The following is a 20414-nucleotide window of genomic DNA, read 5'->3' on the forward strand; positions in this document are numbered from 1 at the left end:
AACGTTATCACCAAGTGTTCAGAGATACCTATAAAATTAAATTTCCATTCATTTTACAGTCTAATAAAAGAAAATATTATGCGAATCACCTCGGGAGATACATTTCATTTCGAGTTATCGAAATTTCGTAATATAGAGAATACCGTTTTTGAGCATGTATAGCACATAATTGAATCATATGTATCTACGGGCCCTTACTGAATACGTTATGTTTAACGGTGCAGGTACTTAAAAATATACAAAGAAACTCTTTAATTATAACCCTTATTATAGTAAATTTTTAGAAGACAGGATACAGTACATACAGTAGTGAAACAAGAAACATAGCTCCGTTAACACGTTTGGAAAATATCCGTTAGTCTCTTCTGTTTATTGCGGTTAACCTTTCCTCCCTACACGTTGAAACTTCGTCAATACCACGCAGCCGAGTTTAGTAAATGGAGCATGTCATCCGCGACTTCTGGGCTTGATTTCGTACGTGACCAGTAATTAATTGACACCCGAGAAACGGCGAGGCTTTGCCGATTTGGCGATCACTAGAAGTTCGAGTTTTTCGGTTCCCGTAATATTAGTTTCCAGCTTCACCGGAACCCTTTCTTTACTTGTCAACTGTTTCTCACAAACCGCAAATGCCGTATTGCGCAGTTGATGTTGCACAAAATTCGAGTTAGAGTATCTTTTGCTTCAAGGGAGGAAATGTTTGGTTCGAGATAATGAAAATTCGAGTAGAGTTTCGAGATATCGAGGTTCGACTGTATTATTATTATTATTATTATTATTATTATTATTATTATTATTCGTATGAATGTGTCATAAATTAGAGTGATTGAGGTACATTTTCGCCGGCCCCGTGGTGTAGGGGTAGCGTGCCTGCCTCTTACCCGGAGGCCCCGGGTTCGATTCCAGGCGAGCTCAGGGATTTTTACCTGGACCTGAGGGCTGGTTCGAGGTCCACTCAGCCTACGTGATTAGAATTGAGGAGCCATCTGACGGTGAGATAGCGCTCCCGGTCTAGAAAGCCAGGAATAACGGCCGAGAGGATTTGTCGTGCTGACCACACGACACCTCGTAATCTGCAGGCCTTCGAGCTGAGCAGCGATCGCTTGGTAGGCCAAGGCCCTTCAAGGGCTGTAGTGCCATGGGGTTTGGTTTGGTTTTGGGGTACATTTTCTTGTAACCATTTTAATGTTTTTTAGTTTAAAATTTTAACTTTAATGATCAAATCACATTGTAACTGTAGGTATGCATGCCTTTCATCCTGTCTTTTTTTTCACTTAGACCATGGCGCAATATATATGATGAAATACAAGAATTAAAAAATCTTCCTATTTTTGATTTCTAAAAGTTGGCAGCTATGCAATAGGAGGGGTGAAAAGTGTGAATAAGGGGTTGAATGTCTTTAATGAGGATACATATATATCAGAAACTGAAGATATTACAGACCTAACAATTAGTATATGGGATCTCCTTTAAAAATACAGGATTTTTTTTTTTTTTTGAAATATCTAATTAATGGGCATTAAATAGGAGTGACCAATTGGGGTGAATTTTTAGAAAGACTATATCTACAGTATATCTCTGAAACGTAAAACATTACAGACGTAAAAACTGGTATTTGGAATCTCCTATTAATGTAAAGAGACAGGTATTTTTGGAAAATCCAGTGAAGGGAGGGGAGAGGTGATAAAATTGAAAAATTAATTGAATTAATTATATGAGGATACTTACATCTAATAAAAACTAAAGTTGTTACAGACGTGAAAATTGGTATTTAGATCATCTTTAAAAATAAAATAATGCATTTTTTTGGGGGGGGTCATCTTTGGGGGCGGGTGTGAAAAGGAGTTGAATTCGTTTCATGAGGACACGTATCTCAGAAACTGAAGGAGTGTGTAAGTAAGTCAAAAAAAGTGAATTATTTTTTATGGGAATACTTATATCTCAAAATTTAAGGTAACACACGTGAACATTGGTATTTGGAGGAATCTCCTTTAAACATAAAGAAATGCTCTCCTTTTTATTGGGGGGGTGGGTAAATCAACTTAACCACGGTAGGGTGAAAAAGGAGATGAGACCAGTTGATTTAACTGTTCATAATGTACTTACAAGGAGCCTCCGTGGCTCAGGCGGTAGTGCACCGGCCTCTCACCGCTGGGTTCCGTGGTTCAAATCCCGGTCACTCCATGTGAGATTTGTGCTGGACAAAGCGGAGGCGGGACAGGTTTTTCTCCGGGTACTCCGGTTCTCCCCGTCATCATTCATTCCAGTAACTTTCTCCAATATCGTTTCATTTCATTTGTCATTCATTAATCATTGCCCCAAAGGAGTGCCACAGGCTTCGGCAGCCGGCACAATTCCTATCCTCACCGCTAGCTGGCGGCTTATTCATTCCATTCCTGACCCGGTTGAATGACTGGAAACAGGCTGTGGATTTTCATTGTACTTATTCTGATCATAAACCGATCATTATTAATCTTTCCTGGGTTCGTTTCCAATAGCCATCTTTTCGTTTGGAGAACCTTCTTAGATTACAGTAAATTCTCCTGGCATATAAATAAAAATTTAAACACATTTGAAATAAACGATACGAATGAGATTGACCGTGCAATTGTTCACCTCTATAATAAGGTCAATAATGCACGGAAGTATGTCATTCGTATCGCCAGAAATCCTGCGCACTTTCCTACGGGCGACAATGGTGCTGGTCATACTGTCATCAATGACAATGGCAGCAGATGTAATTTACTGCCAAGTAGCGGTCTTGCATCTTGCTGTGGGGTCCAGAACATCAATATTAATAATAATAATAATAATAATAATGTTTTGGACCATCGCCAAAATGTTCTGCCCGTGCTGGAAGCGAGTCCTGGACGGGTAATGACTACGAATGCAGTCCGGCCGCGGGTTCAATACCGCCAAGGCACCCAAGATGACACTACCACAGATCTCTTCAAGGATTTAGTCCACATTAAAAATGCTTATAGTAAAAGATGGCAAAGATTTAGGGACCCAACTGACCGGGTGGAATACATGGACCTAGCCCGAGAAGTACAAAATCGATTGGTGGAAAAAAGATTGAAAAATGGGAGGAACTTTGCCGTAATCTCTCAGAAAACGAGTCGGATTGTGAATTTTGGACGAATCTCTCAGAAAACGAGTCAGATCGCGAATATCAGTGGGTTATATATAAAACATTATGCATTCAATTATAAATTTCAGTATAATACCGTAGCGAAGCACGGGTATCTTGCTAGTTGCTAATAATGCACAAAAAGTAAACAAGCTCGCCGCAACACGTGAATCGGTCAATATAAGACGCCTCCAGCTACTGTAAGCAACAATCGCACCCCATGCACGGTTCTGTTGGTCAGCAGTGGCGTATACTGAGGGCTACCAAGGCTATCAGTGAAGCCCAAACCTCAATTGAGAATGATTGATGTCTAAAGCACATTATAATGTAAGCATTTGAAACATTGTTCCATTTACAAAACTTGAAAGCAGTTAGAAAAAACGTTGCACGTATTTCTGAGAGCTAGGCATCGGAGACTGATATTGCAGCCCAGACTCTCGCCCCTATCCCCTCGACTCGTCACACGCGGCTTGCTGCTGTATTACAAGTTGTCCATTTCATGACCGTATCGATGTTTAATCAAGAAGCAAGTATAAATAACCACCTAATCGATACTTTATTAATGCCTCAGGCAAAATTGAATAAAATTAAAACTTACAGGACATGTTTCGACCACTTAGTGGTCCTCTTCAGCTGTATAAATAAAGAACTGAAAAGAAAAACATTGACAATAAGCACAAATAAAAGTTCTTTGGAGACTCCTTTGATAAAAATGGAGGTCGTCAGAATAGGTCATCTTGCCTTTCGTTCTTGTTTGGAAAAGATGTTTATTCTGCGCTGTCTAGAGGGTCTGTCTTTGAGCGCGACCTGGTGAAGTAACGATGTGATACAGTTTGACAGTTCATGGAAAGCTCTGGAGAGAAGGGAAGTAGAGTTTCATCGTCATCTAAAATAACATGTGAGGGAGGAGGGAGATTGGGCTGTGCTTCTGCGATGTCGTGTTTGATTATATCTCTTGTTCGTCTAGTCTGTTTCATGTCTACCCATTCTAAGTATTTGCTAATATTCTCATATAAGATGTGCTCAATGTAAAAAAACTTACGTGGGACAATCTGGAAGGAACTTCTCAATTAGATATCAAGAACACGTCAATGCTGAAAGATACAAAAGATTCTCTGCCATGGGATCCCATAATAAAGAGTCCAACCACAAATTCACCAATATAAAACAGGACCTTCAAATTATCTGTATGATTAATAAAGGTAATCTTATGAACAACCTGGAAAACATCCACATCGTTCTTGATAAATTGGAAAACGGTGAAGAGAATCTCAACGAAAACGAGCATAAAAACATCTTATATGAGAATATTAGCAAATACTTAGAATGGGTAGACATGAAACAGACTAGACGAACAAGAGATATAATCAAACACGACATCGCAGAAGCACAGCCCAATCTCCCTCCTCCCTCACATGTTATTTTAGATGACGATGAAACTCTACTTCCCTTCTCTCCAGAGCTTTCCATGAACTGTCAAACTGTATCACATCGTTACTTCACCAGGTCGCGCTCAAAGACAGACCCTCTAGACAGCGCAGAATAAACATCTTTTCCAAACAAGAACGAAAGGCAAGATGACCTATTCTGACGACCTCCATTTTTATCAAAGGAGTCTCCAAAGAACTTTTATTTGTGCTTATTGTCAATGTTTTTCTTTTCAGTTCTTTATTTATACAGCTGAAGAGGACCACTAAGTGGTCGAAACATGTCCTGTAAGTTTTAATTTTATTCAATTTTGCCTGAGGCATTAATAAAGTATCGATTAGGTGGTTATTTATACTTACTTCTTTTTGCTGCTGTATATCGAATAGGAGCGAGGACCGGTGGAGGATAGGTGTGCTAGGCTTCGGTCCGTCAGATCGTTACTGCTAACTATCAACCATGTGTTACTCATCGTATATAATTCCTCACCTCATACTTCTGACTTAATTATATAGATAAGAGAGTGCGGGTATTTCACTCGCGTTTACTTCTACATCCTTGTAGGAAAAGACTGCAGGGCTGCTGTTATAGGAGCAATATAGTTTTATTTTTCTTGGTAGATCTGCTAAAATGAAATGCCACCTTTTAGGTTTAGTGTTTTCTTTTGTTGGTTGGAATCGAACCCTGATCATGGGTCGGACACCACCACTGATCTCCCAAGGAAACTAATTAACCAATGAACGATGGTTACGGCCGCTCTAAAATTCAACAAAATTCAACATTTTTATTGAATAATAGGCTTGGTGTTGACCAAATGGGGATAAAACAAATGGCGAAGACGTCATAAACCCCCAGTCCCCAAGCCAGGGGAATTAAAATTATGACGGGTTGATTCTTAAAACTGAACTGGGGCCATCAGACCATAGACAAACATTCTAACCATTCAACCGCAATGCCGGACTTTCCTGTGTCAAACCTTAGGCTACCATCTCCACTTTGGCAGTAGCAGAGGCCAGGGCTGTAGCTTGTGAAGCAGCCTTGACAACACTGCAGGCTTCTCCGTTGGCTACTGATGCAGCTCAAAACAGTTAGTGCTTGACGTTCAATAAACCAACCATCGAAAAGAGGTAACCTAAGTGCTAGTGGTAGCCCACGTCCTAATCCCAGCATACGCCACTGTTGGTCAGACAAAATAAGCTTCACACTGCTAGTGTTGGTGGATATTTTTCTGAGAAAAATGCTTTGGATTAATTTAGGGAATAGAGATGTGAACCAGACCATATGAAAACAGAATTTGGTATTTTACAAAATATTCCGAGACAGGAGGGTGTGTAAGGGGATTAATTGATTGCTCATTTTTCAATCACAACTTTTCATTTCCATAGATAGATTTCGAAGCAATTAGAGGAGTATATTGCAGTGGCTGAATGTGTGAGTGACAGAATATTGAAGATTAGACTAAAGATGAAGAATGAAGTGGTTGACTTCCTACAAGTGTATGCACCACAGATGGGAAACAGAGGAGAAGATATTGAAGGATTCTTAGAGAGAGTAGAAAGAGAAATTTCAGGTGTGGAAGTGGTTATTATGGGAGATCTGCATGCACAGGTCGGAAACGAGAGACAAGGAAAGAAAGAATTCATTGGACCATATGTATATGAGGGTAAAAAATTGTGAAAGAGAGGAACTAGTAGACTTCTATGAAAGGAATGGACTTACAGTGGGGAATACATGGTTTCAAAAGAAAAACAGCAGGAAAATTACGAGATGTGGGTGGGGTGACAGAAGAACAAAATCAGTAATTGACTACTTTATGGTGGAAAGGATAAATTGCAGGAAGTTCATGGATGTGTCAGCTTTACCAGGAGAAGCATTTGATGGGGACCATAGAGTTGTGGTGGCAAAATTATGGTTGGGAAAAATGGAAAAACTAAAAGAGATAAGAGAGAGCAAAATAAAAGTATGGAAATTGAAAGACAAAAATGTACAGGAAAATTTTTGAGGAGAGATTGAAGCAACAGTTACTGAAGTGAAAAATGTAGAAGAGGAGTGGGCCAATTTAAAAAAGGCATTTGTTACTGCAGCAGATATTGCTTGTGGCAGGACATCTACAAGATTGAAAGAAAAGAAGACAGCCTGGCGAGAATGGAACAGAGATCAAACAGAAGAAAGCAAAAGGAAGTATCGCAACAGCAAACGGAGGTGTAAGAAGGTGGTGGGAGAAGAAAAGGAGTTGGGAAGAATTTACACAAGAAATGCAAGTGGATGTAAATGGCAGTAAAAGGATGCTGTATGGACTTACAAGTAAGAGGACAGAAAGAGTTATCATAAAGCTAATGAAAAAGGAATATGGGAAATTGTTAACACACCCAAAAGAGATAAAGAGAAGATGGAAGGAGTATTTTGATAAGCTGTTAAATGTGAACAACTGTACAGGGGAGATTGAAGCAATACAGTGCGAGGACTCAACAAGAGGATAATATAACATTGCTGGAGGTGGAGTTAACAATACAAAAGATGAAGATGGGAAAAGCAACAGAGATGGATGAAATCAATGTGGAAATGATAAAGGCTGCTGGACCTGTTGGTATGCAGTGGTTGTACCGACTGCTAAAGTGTATGTGGAAACACAAATGTGTACCAGAAGGCTGGAAAAAAGGCATAATACCACTGCTTAAGAAAGGGGACAAAAAAGTTTGTGGTAACTATAGAGGAATCACACTTATATTGCAAGTAGTTAAAATACTGGGAAGGATATTAGAAAGAAGAATGAGAAGAAAGATTGAAGGAGGGTTACAAGAGGAACAATATGGCTTCAGAAGTGGAAGATCTACAGTGGACCCAATCTTTAGCATGAGACAGCTGATGGAAAAGAACTGGGAATATGGAAAGGATCTGGTCATGACTTTCATAGATATAGAAAAGGTATATGATGTACAATATTATAGGTTAGTATTGAAAGGTGGATCCTAACCTATAATATTGTACATCTTATTTCTCTATTCAATACGGAACAATAATGAAGTTTTTAACTTTAAATGAAAAGGTATATGGTAGTGTCCCCAGAGAGAAGGTTTGGGAATTCATGGTTAAAAAGAGACTCGGAAGAGAAATGTTAGAAATGGTGCAAGGAATGTAAAACTGTGTTAGGGTATTGACCCCAGTTGGAAAGACAGAATGGTTTAGGAATAAGACTGGACTAAGTCAGGGGAGTGTGCTGTCAACTGGTTTGTTTATTATGGTCATGGACAAAATTTAAAGGAAACAAAGGAAGCCTATGGAGATAAAGAGATGTAGATACTGCTATTTTCAGATGATGTGATCTGGGGAAAGAACAGCAAAGAAGTGTAACAACAACTAGATGTACTGAATGAAAAAATTGAAAAGCATGGCATGAAAATTAGTACAGAGAAAAGCACGAGTATGGTGATGTCAAGAGGGGAAAGGCAAGGAAAGGGCACTGCAAAAATTGGAAGTCAGAGTCTGGAAATTGTGGACCGCTTTAATTACCTAGAAAGTGAAATAATGCATAATGCTAGGGTGGACATGGAGATTAGCCGGAGGGTACAGCAGGGCAATGCAGTGTACCAAAGTGTAAGAAAACTTTTTGGAGCAAAGAAGTACCAAGGAAAAGTAGAGAGATAATGTACAAAATGTACTATGTACCCATACTGATGTATGCAGTTGAGACTTGGACTTGGACTTTGACTAGCAGGCAAAAGTGTAGAGTTCAAGCCAGTAAGATGAAATTCCTAAGAAGTATGATAGGAAAGACAAGGAAAAACAGAGTGAAAAATGAAGATGTTAGGAAGGAAGTTGGGATAGGAAAGCTAAATGAGAGAGTTGAAAAGAATAAACTAAGGTAGTTTGGACATGTATAGAGGATGGAGGAGAATAGAATTCCAAGACAGATGCTGGAGGCAAAGTGTGAGGGCAAGAGAGTAAGAGGAAGACCTAGAACAAGGTCGATTGAATCAGTGAAGAGCAGCATAAGAAGACGAAATTTAGACTGGGACAAGATTGTGGAAGAGGAATGGTGGAAGGAAAGAGGAAGATGGAGAAGTGCCATAAATACCCCGACCTGGCAGGAGCTGGATAAGGGGAAATGATGATGATGAGATTGCACAAGAGTTTGTAATTTTTTTATTTTTTTTCCTGGACAGATACGCAACTAATCACTAAACCCCTTAAAGAACAGGCTGTTCAGATTCAACTTGTGTGTTACATACAGATCCGACATAACCCCGATTTTCTCAAAAACTGACATCACCTTTTTCACATGGCAGTAGTAATAACTGATTTCTACTTCCTATTGCAGCTCCTTCTTAAAATGTAATTTTTGATGTACAGTAGCAGTCCGCTATAGCGAGTATGGCATATAACGAGAACCCCGTTATAATGACAATTTTGTCTATCCCTTCAAAATTCCTGTATTAAACTGTGTATTATCCTTTGGTTACAGCGAGAACCCTATCACTTGCAAGAGACTATCCTCTTTTTTCCATATTGAAAGTCTGTTAAAAGGAAAACAATAAAACTTTGATTTCCACCTATTCAATACATTAAAAGCAATTATAAAATTAGGATCTCATCCTTATTTTATTGCTTAATTGCCTTTTCTGGCAAGATGTAGTGTTTACAGTGCACTATGTCTTCTGGTATGGGCTAGAATAAAATTGTTACTTTCATTGACCTGTCTCAGTCTTATACTTGGCTTTGACAATATGAAAGTGGCTGAGGTATGAGTGACACTAGTAATGCCATTCCTTATGCAGCCAGTCCCTGCTATGAAGGGTGTGAAAATGTTGCTCATAGGATCGGTTGGTGCATGCATCTCAGTGGGCTTGGCAGACTGATGTGCAGAAGCAACTTCTGGCTCAGTGAGGAAAGCAACGGGAAACTACCTCACTCCTCATTTCCCTAGTACGCCTCTTCAGTGACACCTAGGCCATCTATGACAGCTAATGGTGAACCTGTTGAGGATCCAACCAGCCTTTCTGGCTGAATACCTAACATACAATTGTTAAAACATAAGACATGTATCGTTCATATTTTTTACATCTTCAGCTATAAATATTCTTACAAGTTTAAATTGGTAACATTGTTCTAGAACTTACACTTACGGTTTGTCGTTAACAAACTTATCCATAATAAACTTTAGAAAACCTCTTAAATGTAAAGCGTTTATATACAAGGTGTGTTCCATAAATACTGCGACCAAATTCATAAAAAATAATTTATTAATATATTCGTACTAATAATCAAAAATCTTCAAAATAGCACCCTTTTGCGTCAATACACTTCTGGAAGCGGTATTTCCATGCCTGGAAGGCATCTTGGTAGGCCTTTTCCGGAATGTCCTTTAGATTACATGTTATAATTCTCATGTTAGGTCCGTATTGAAAATGTACGTAAATACAAAGTATGTTACAAGTGTTTATTTATATATCCACCTATTCAATACAAAGAGATCTTTTTAGAAATTAAATATTATTATAAAATGTTAAGGGACATGTTTCGCCCATATTAAGGGCATCATCAGCCTCAAATTCAAACCTGTATGGTGGAAAATCAGGATCCTGATTGCTCTTACAAACCATAAAAAGAGGATATCATTATAGGTGTCAGTCTAAACATACAAAATATTAGAATGTCCTTGGCTAAAATTGCAGTATCAAGCTGCTGTCATAAGTTCACATGAATATACCTTCCGGAGCGTTGAAAAACTTATTGGGGTAGGGCAGTAAACAGCTCAGTCTTTATAATGAAACAGAAATGTGCCTCCTTGAAGATGATAAGAAAAAGCAAAGCTGATACACTGTTACAGATGTCAATATCGTATGTTGTGATAAGACAACAGATCTCTTAAATGGCTGTTCAGCTGCCTATAGTCTATTTAACTGGCTGAAGGAGTGAAAGTCGAATGTGTTATGATAAGATAACAGTCTTCCTTACGTAATTGTGGGAGCAAGGAAAAAGCATTCAGTTGTCTATAGATGTATTTATCTTATTTGAAGGACGAAAGTCGAAGGTTTATCGACGTTGATAGAGCTCTTTGGTGTGAAGTCTGTAACAAGAGGAGTGTGAATGCTTAGGAAGGTATTTTTGAAGAGAATGTGGGTTTAAAGAAAGGTAAAACATGGAAAATGTATAAAAACACTTACCCTTTCGTCTGTGAAGATGTAAATCAGTTATGGAAAGGTTAGTTGAAGAAAAATAACGTTATGTGTAGGTTCATTTATTTCTTTGACTGTTAATGCAGTTGCTATGGTAGCGTTGAATGACTGACACTTGTACTTCTGGTATTGTATCGATGTGAGATTGGCGGAGGAGGGTGTGGATGAGGGGAGGGGGTAGGCGGAGCGTTAAGTTTATGTGTTGTTGGTTGCGAGAGATTTACATGGTCGGACAGGGAGGGAGTCGTGTTGGGTTGCGGGAGAATTGTGGGGGCGGGCATGAAGGGAGTCAAGTTAGTTAAAGTAGTGGAGGTTCTAGAAGATGTTAACTTAAGATTTTTAAGAATGTAGTTATGTTTTGAATTTAGAGTTTGCAATAATTTGGGTAAACTTTCGTATAATGGATTCTTGACTTCAATTAAATCATTGAGGTTTAGATTTTTGTTGTAGTGTTGGTCCAAAAATATATAGATGGTTTCAAGTTCATTCATCAACTTTCCTTTGTCTACTCTTTTAATAATTGTGAGGTCTCTTTCTATTGTTGTGAAGTGATGTCCTGTTTCTTTCATATGGGAGCTCATTGCTGAAAATTTATTGTGCTTAATGGCATTATAGTGTTCTAAGTACCTAGTTTGAAAACTCCGGCCTGTTTGACCAATATAAGAGGCGTTGCATTGCGTGCATGTGAGCCTGTATATGCCTGATCCTGAGTAAATGTTTTTGCTTGAATTGACTGTGTTGTGATTAAAAAATAATTTTTGGTTAGTGTTTGTTGTTCTAAAAGCTATACTGGTATTTTTGTTTTTTATTGGCTTCAAGATCTGGTGAACGTTTGGATTGTTGTAGGTGAAAGTAACGAATTTGGATTTTTTGGGCTTGTCAGGGATGAGGTTTGTTGTTAATTTGAATTTGACCTTATTTATTAAACGGTTAATCATTTCAGGTTTATATCCATTGATTTTTGCTAAATCCTTTATATAATTTAGTTCTGTTTGAAGGTACTTGGGTGTTTGAGGGATTTTTAAAGCTCTGTAAATTAAACTGTGAAATGTGGCCAATTTATGGGAGTTAGAATGTAAAGAAGTATTTTTGATTGTTAATGGGGTGTGAGTAGGTCAGTGGATCCTTACATTTCCTAGATCTCACAGTAACTCATATTAATGGCAACTTCGATTTTAAAATTTACAGAAAACCTAGTTTCAAGTTATTAGACTGCAGGCTTTTGGCACAATCTGCCATTAAGACAAAGTCGTCAGCGTACACCAGACTGCTTACTACATTTCCACCTAACTGAATCCCCCCTGCCACTTCATACCTTTCAGCAGATGATCCATGTGAACTATGAACAACAAAGGTGAAAGATTACAGCCTTGTCTAACCCCTCTAAGTACACTGAACAAAGAACTCATTCTACCATCAATTCTCAATGCAGCCCAATTGTCAACATAAATGCCTTTGATTGATTTTACTAATCTACCTTTAATTCCATAGTCCCCCAGTATGCCGAACATCTTTTCACTCGGTACCCTGTCATATGCTTTCTCCAGATCTACAAAACATAAACACAACTGTCTATTCCTCTCGTAACAATTTTCAATTACTTGGCACATACTGAAAATCTGATCCTGACAGCCCCTCTGTGGTCTGAAACCACACTGGTTTTCATCCAACTTCCTCTCAACCACTGATCGCACCCTCCCTTCCAAGATGCCAGTGAATACTTTGCCTGGTATACTAATCAATGAGATACCTCGATAGTTGTTGCAGTCCTTCCTGTTCCCTTGCTTATAGATCGGTGCAATTACTGCTTTTGTCCAATCTGAAGGTACCTTACCAACACTCCATGCTAATCTTACTAATTTATGAAGCCATTTCATCCCTGCCTTCCCACTATACTTCACCATTTCAGGTCTAATTTCATCTATTCCTGCTGCTTTATGACAGTGTAGTTCATTTACCATCCTTTCCACTTTCTCAAGCGTAATTTCACCAACATCATTTTCTTCCTCCCCATGAGCTTGGTTGTTCGCGACACCACCTTTTACGTTGAGAAGATTTTCGAAATATTCCCTCCACCTCTCCAGTGATTCCCTGGGATCTATTATGAGTTCACCTGAATTACTCAAAACGCTGTTCATTTCCTTTTTCCCTCCCTTCCTAAGATTCTTTATTGTTGTCCAAAAAGGTTTCCCTGCTGCTTGACCTAGCCTTTCCAGGTGATTACCAAAATCTTCCCACGACTTCTTTTTGGATTCAGCAGCTATTTGTTTTGCTCTGTTTCTTTCATCTACATACAATTCCCTGTCCGCCTCGGCCCTTGTTTGGAGCCATTTCTGATAAGCCTTCTTTTTACGTTTACAAGCTGCTCTCACTTCACCATTCCACCAAGATGTTCGCTTTTTCCCATCTTTACACACAGTCGTTCCTAGGCATTACCTTGCTGTTTCTACTCAGCATCCCTGTATGCCACCCATTCTCTTTATATATCCTGAATCTGTTTACTGTCCACTGTTCGAAACTTCTCGCTAATCATATCCATGTACTCCTGTCTAATTTCCTCATCCTGGAATTTTCTACCCTTACTCGTTTGCAGACTGATTTCACTTTCTCTACCCTAGGCCTAGAGTTACTTAGTTCATTACAGATCAGATGGTCTGTATCATCGAAAAATCCTCGAAAAACCCGTACATTCCTAACAGACTTCCTGAATTCAAAGTTGGTTAAGATATAGTCTGTTATGGATTTGGTACCCTTAGCCTCCCATGTGTAGCGGTGAATAGCTTTATGCTTGAAGAATGTATTCGAAACTGCTAAACCCATACTAGCACAAAAGTCCAGCAAACACTTCCCATTCCCATTAGCTTCCATATCTTTCCCACATTTACCAATCATCCTTTCATATCCTTCAGTTCTATTTCCAACTCTCCCATTAAAATCGCCCATTAGCACTGTCCTGTCTTTGCTGTTGACCCTGACTACGATGTCACTCAATGCTTCATAAAACTTGTCAACTTCATCCTCATCTGCACCCTCACATGGTGAATACACTGAGGCAATAGTAGGTTCGAACCCCACTGTCGGCAGCCCTGAAAATTGTTTTCCATGGTTTCCCATTTTCACATCAGGCAAATGCTGGGGCTGTACCTTAAATAAGGCCACAGCCGCTTCCTTCCCACTCCTAGCCCTTTCCTGTCCCATCGCCGCCATAAGACCTATCTGTGTCAATGCGACGTAAAGCAGCTAACAAAAAAAAAAAATCTCCAAATGGCAAATCTACCCACATCATTTGCTCATTTACGTGCCTAACAGAAACTATGTTCCGTGCATTAGTATTCCATACCCCCATACTCAAGTACACTTTGTAATCGCCTATCTGCTCCTTGTTATCTCCCCTTACCCGAATATCACTTACTCCTAGTATATCCAGATGCATCCCCTTTGCTGACTCAGCCAATTCTACTTTCTTTCTTCCATAAGCCGCATTAATATTGATAGCTCCCCATCAAATTCCATTTCATTCGCCAAGATGTTTCCAAGGAGTCTCATCGCCTGTCAAATGAGAGTGGGACTCAGTTACTCCCATAGGTCCGAGGCTTGCTTAAAATGTTCTGAGCTTGGTAAATTCATGAAGCAAGATGCTAACATACTTACACTCAGTCCAGGTGAGGATCTCTCCTCTTAACGGGTTAGGGACCACTGGTGGGTTGTATAGTCCTAGCCGCCTGAGCACAAGGAGGGCCATGACTCAGAATATGTCCGAGATGCCCACTCCCATTCCATAGCAACTGGTATCCCGACTCTCAGGACCACTTACTAGACCACTCAGCCGTTGCCCATGGTTCACGAACTAGAGCGTGACTACAGTAACCCACACCACGAACCATTAATAGCAACAACCGTGAATATTTCTCAGCTAAAGTAAACTCGTTTCCTCATCCCGAGGTGGTGCAGCTCTTTTTAGACACGCCCCTAGTGGAGGGGAGTCACATGTGCCATTTTTACCGCATATCAACTTTCCTGCCATTCGTAAATCTCTGGTAGTATGGTACCGGGAATCAGACTCAGGCTCCCAAGAACGGCAGCTAATTATGCTGAACATTAAGCTGGCGGTCATTCTTAACTGCAGAGCAGACGTATGTCATGACTGAGGCATGCTTGAATGCACGGGACAGATATGAAACTATTCGTCTATTTGTGCGACGTCATCAGAGCTGCAGTAAGCCTATGCTACAGAGGCGGACATTTCTTAATTACGAAACACAGATGTACCTTATGACTTTGACGCATGTTTTCATTGCATGGGTAGGATCTATGTGCATTATGAATTTATTACTTCTTTGATGAATCAACTGTAGGAGTGTCTTCTCAGAAATGTACAGTTGCTGCTGAAGTTTAATATTGTGTTTAAATATTCATTTTCAACTTTATCGTTGAGCATATGTTGAGGATCTATTAATTGATGTTTTTTCTATGAAGTAAGTCTTTTGGCCTAGTATTAGTGATACTTACTGAAATGAAATTTTTTGCATATTGCCACGCGTCGAGTGGGGTAAGGTGACAGCACAGCGAACACTTGGTTGAACAATTCCGAGTACTGTCTTGAAGCTTTTTTTTTTTAGAAAGATGCCATATGTTCCCAGTATCGACTTAGTTAATGTAACTTTACAGCTTTTCACTCTGTCAGTAACACTGATTATAACACAATAACATACCTGTAAGAAAACACACACTATTAAACAAAGAATGACATGTTTCGTTCTACAAGAATACCCTCAGATTTTGTCACATAACTTTGAACTAGTAATAACAAATAAGGATTGTAGTAGTCCTCAGCTGTCACCTTATTAACTTCTCACTGGACACAGGCTGTAAATTTCTGTAGGAGAATCAAAATTCATGATTGGAAACACTTTTGCAAAAATTTGCAAATAATTGTTCGAATAATTGTTTGCTCATACTTCATGTGAATTGTCTACATTTGCACTCTCCTTACAAAAGCACTCCCTGATGATGAATAAATACAGTATTCATTAAAAAAATTCTATTCATATCACCTTAGCTGCAGTGAAGAATGCATTTTGATTTGATGCCATTTAGGCTACCTGCATGTTTATTTCAAGTTCCATTTTACTCCACTGGATGGCAGATAATCATGATCCATGGATGAGTTTTAATGTAGTTTGTCAGATAAACGCCAATTGTCACCACAGATCTTGTACATGTCTACATCGTATGATATAGGATGTCACGACCCGTGAAAACTATAGGCATCTTCGCTTAAAATCACTTGTTTCAAATTTCAAGCTTGTTTGTTTGTTTGTTTGTTTGTTTGTTTGTTTGTTTGTTTGTTTGTGTATGTATCTATAATCAGTATCTATAGTCACTTGTTTCAAATTTCAAGCTTATTTGTTTGTTTATCTATAATCAGGAGCAGCAGAATATTTTATCGTGGGGTTTCTCTTCTCCTTCCAACCTCTTCTCCACTCGTTTTAAATTATGTAATCAAATCTGTTCTGTTTTTCAGGATTGTGTATCGAGAGGTAAAGGAAGAAGAGGGCTCGGGTATGGAAGTGGGTGGCGAGAGTACTCCAGTCATCACACTGTACTCTCGCAATTCTCGAGAAGCTGGCACAATTTCAAGTACTACGTCTCCCTCAACCCCCATACCTGGTACACCATCCATGTCTTGTACAGTGGAGGATGTGTTGCAACTGCTAAGGCACCTCTACGTTATCAGCACATACCGTGAGGATGCAGTGCCTGAAGGTAAAGTACATGTCAATAATGATATTAGTAATGGAAAGGAGTGAACAAGTGTCAAGTCATATTCATCAAAGGAGCACAATGATAGGTCAGTATCAGAAAAGGGAGCAGTAGAAAAGGAGACAAATGTAAAAATACAAAAGGATAAGGACAATTTCCACATCTACATACACTTCTGTCTTCATATAATAATCATTGTACCACACTGGCAGGCACTAACATAACAAAATATGATTACGTAGTTATAAAGGCTGGTGCCAGAAACAAAATCAAGGATGTGGAAGAAGATAGTGTGAGGTCCTGGGGACGTAAACTTGTAGATTAAGGTGTTGTGCAAGATGGTCCAAATTTGATATACTAACACATTTAAAATCAGAATACGATTAATATCAAGAAATTCAGGAATGTGTTGCACTTAACATCTGCCCTTGCTTCAAAGAGAACGTAAGGTTAGCTGAAAAATTCACAAGGAAACATAAAATCCAAACAAAGGAACTCTTACCCATGGAAATGGCATAGCCCCAAGAGGAGCCAGAGCCCAATCAGACAACATGCCCGTTCTAACCAAAGCCCATTGTAGAAGTACTCACAAGAAGTGTTGGCTTAGACAAGCTTGTTGGCGCAAACCAGAAATCCTTGTGGCAGCAATCTTGGTTGAGGAGCAGTCAGATTCCTCAATTTTGAACTGGCTATTTGATGACCAATTAATTAAATTTTCTTCCACTATGCTGTTCTCAAAAGTTCAGTATTGCTGCCAGAAAGTCCACTGTGAATCCCACGAGGGAACAAAACATCTCAAAATTAGTTACACTCTTATACAGTATCATGTATTAAACTTAAAAACTGGTACAGTCATCATCATCATCATCATCATCATCCATTTCTCTCATCTAGCTCGTGCTGGGTTGGGATGTTTATGGCAGCTTTCCATCTTCCTCTATCCAACCACCATTGTTCCTCCTTGTGTTCCCATCCAGGTTTGTTCTGATTACTATTCTGATTATAGGTAACAGGTAGGGACTGTCTTAGAGGCAGCCCTGCCCAGGTAGTGGTGCCCCTGCCTGTGAGAGTCAGAGTCCACTGACCCGGTGTGTAACATCTGGTAAAGGGTCCCAGCTCAGGGTAATGAGTGAGGACTTCAACGGCAGCAAAAGCGGAGAATATGATTCAGTACGGTGAAGCTGGCGGAGGAGGCAACCCATTCCTCTTTGGGTAGTACAGATGGAACCCATTGCCTCGTGGGATGAGGGAGTAAACCCCGAAAGAAAATCCTCAATTACGTTAGGCCTAGCAAGCCAGTAAAAGAGCTTATTCATAGTTGCTTTCAAAACACATAAGAGCCTCGGAACGCATTTATCAATTAAATTAAGACGCCAGCATGAGCAGACTCATGTCAGGGATTACGGTTTATGGCCTGATGATAGATAGGGTCTTGCAAAAATGCAAAAATCCCAGAGGAGACTTAACACGGATTGGGACCATCACCTCGCTCACTCTCGCAGGAAAATGTGAAGAACTAGTGGACCTCATGGAAAGGAGGAAATTAATGATACTGGGGCTGAGTGAAACCAGATGGAGAAGGAAAGGAATGAAGAAATTAAGAAAATAGTATACACTGTATTGGCATGGAAATGACAAAGAGATGAGGAATGTTGTTGGTATTATCATGAGTAAAGATCTAGGAGTTGCTGACTTCCAGTATGTTAGTGAGAGAATAATAAAGGTGACTTTGCTTTTAGGGAATTAAAAACTAACTTTGGTACAGGTGTATGCACCTCAAACTGGATGTTGTCATGAGGATAAGAACCAGTTTCTTGATGATTTGGAAAAAGTTATTAGTAGTAGTAGTAGTAGTAGTAGTATTTATTCATTCATCATGTCGTTTACATATTTACAGGACTCTGTTTTATATATACATAACTCTTCTAATAACATTATTATTTGAGAAATATTAATCTTATAACTAAACCACATATATTACAGAAGTAGTAGGACATATTATCAACATATTAATACTTAAAATAAATTGAACTACTAACTATCTCTTGCACACATTAAATAAATTATTATTATTATTATTATTATTATTATTATTATTATTATTATTATTATTATTATTATTATTATTATTATTATTATTATTATTATACAAAATCACACCAACCTCATCAGAGTCGAGTAGGTATCAGTAAAATACCACGTAAGGTGAAACCTTGTGTGTGGTAATTTAGAATATTAATTACATAGTGAGAAATATATTTTAAATGATGCCTGAAATACGAGTATGGGTATGAGTGAATGACGGATATGATCAACAGCACATGGTGGAGCATTGAATAGAAATTGGATATGGTGACGTGATATTCTCATTTAGTTATTTCTTCCATAACAGTTTTATTATCCCTGACAAAGGATTTAAGACACTTCAGACTCATTTTCTGACCTAATAAAGTAGTTTGTAAAGAACCGGGAAGGACATTAAAGAATTTTGGAATGAAGTACAAGAAATTGCGCTTTGTTATGCTAAGTTTGGGTTTGTATAACATACAACGGTGGTTCATCTTACTGCGTGTTGAATATTCATGTTTAATGTTCTCAATTATATTTTTGTTTTTGTTAATATATTTGTATATTTCTAGGGCATAGAGCTGTTTTACATGAAATATATTTGCTTCAGCATATAATTGACTACTTGGGTATAATCTTCCTTTCTGGTACATTATTCGTAATATAAGGTTTTGAACAACCTGTATTTTATTGATTACATTTTTGTAGGCTCCTCCCCATGCCAAAATTCCGTAGCTAAGAATAGACTGAACTAAAGCGTAATAAACCTCTCTAAACAATTTTATACTGGATATGTATTTTAAATTATGAAATATATAAACAGTTCTTCTGATTTTCTTTCTTAAATCGGTAATGTGACTTTTCCATTTCATGTTCGAATCAATTAATAATCCCAAATACTTAACATTACTTACTTTATAAATTTTGTAGCAGTTACAATTAAATTTACAGTTGATGTTGTGTACAATTAATTCATTAAAATCGTTTCGTGTATCTGTTACAGAAAAATTCATAAATTTTGTCTTTTTAATGTTTAGAAATAATTCATTATTATCTAACCATGCTTTAACTTTAAGCAGTGCTCGAGTTGCTCTCTGTCTGACGAGATTCCAGCTATCACCCTCAACATAAATGACTGTATCATCTGCATATGTTACGACGTGCGTATGTTCGGCATTTGCTATTGTTTTCTCTAGATCGTTAATAAATAGAATAAACAATAAAGGACCTAATACTGTGCCTTGTGGAACACCCTTTATTATCCTCATTGGTGTGCTTAGATGTTGATTAATTTTGACATACTGTACTCGATCTGTCAAATAACTCTCAAGCAAATCCAGCACATTACCCCTAAAGCCGTATTTTTCCAATTTCTGGAGGAGCAAGCGGTGTGACACACTATCGAATGCCTTTTCAAGGTCGAGAAATATCCCTGCGGAGAGCAGAGAAGAATTAAGATTTTCGTATATTCTATTTGTTAAGGCGGATATAGCATCAGTCGTTCCGAGATTTTTAATGAATCCAAACTGTCTGGGCGAAAGTATTTGGTGTTTTTCTAAAAATTGGTAAATATTGTTCTTTAAGCATTTCTCGAATATTTTTGATATTGTTGTAGTTATCGAAATGGGTCTGTAATTTCTAATGTCATAAATATTTCCAGACTTGTGAAGAGGTTTTACTATTGTTGTTTTAAGCTGTTTTGGAAAGTAACCTAAGGTGAAGGAATCATTGATAATATTCAGCAACGGTTCCTTTAATGACTCTATATTTTCTTTAATAATTCGAGCCGAAATATTGTCTATTCCTACAGCTTTGTTTTCATGTACTTCACTCAAACATCTCTTCAGATCGTA

At 38.4% G+C, this 20414-nt stretch overlaps 1 protein-coding gene across 7 annotated transcripts in view; it reads left to right on the forward strand.

Moving 5' to 3' along the window:
• Positions 1 to 20414, forward strand: part of Ufd4 (ubiquitin fusion-degradation 4-like) — a 716632-nt gene that overhangs the window by 647095 nt on the left and 49123 nt on the right. For all 7 annotated transcript variants that reach the window (XM_067153526.2, XM_067153530.2, XM_067153527.2 and 4 more), the window contains one exon: positions 16256 to 16497. In XM_067153526.2, the coding sequence (XP_067009627.1) occupies positions 16256 to 16497 (242 nt within the window). The remainder of the gene's footprint in view (positions 1 to 16255; positions 16498 to 20414) is intronic.

Source organism: Anabrus simplex, chromosome 9 (genome assembly GCF_040414725.1).
Source record: "Anabrus simplex isolate iqAnaSimp1 chromosome 9, ASM4041472v1, whole genome shotgun sequence".
NCBI lineage: Eukaryota > Metazoa > Arthropoda > Insecta > Orthoptera > Tettigoniidae > Anabrus > Anabrus simplex.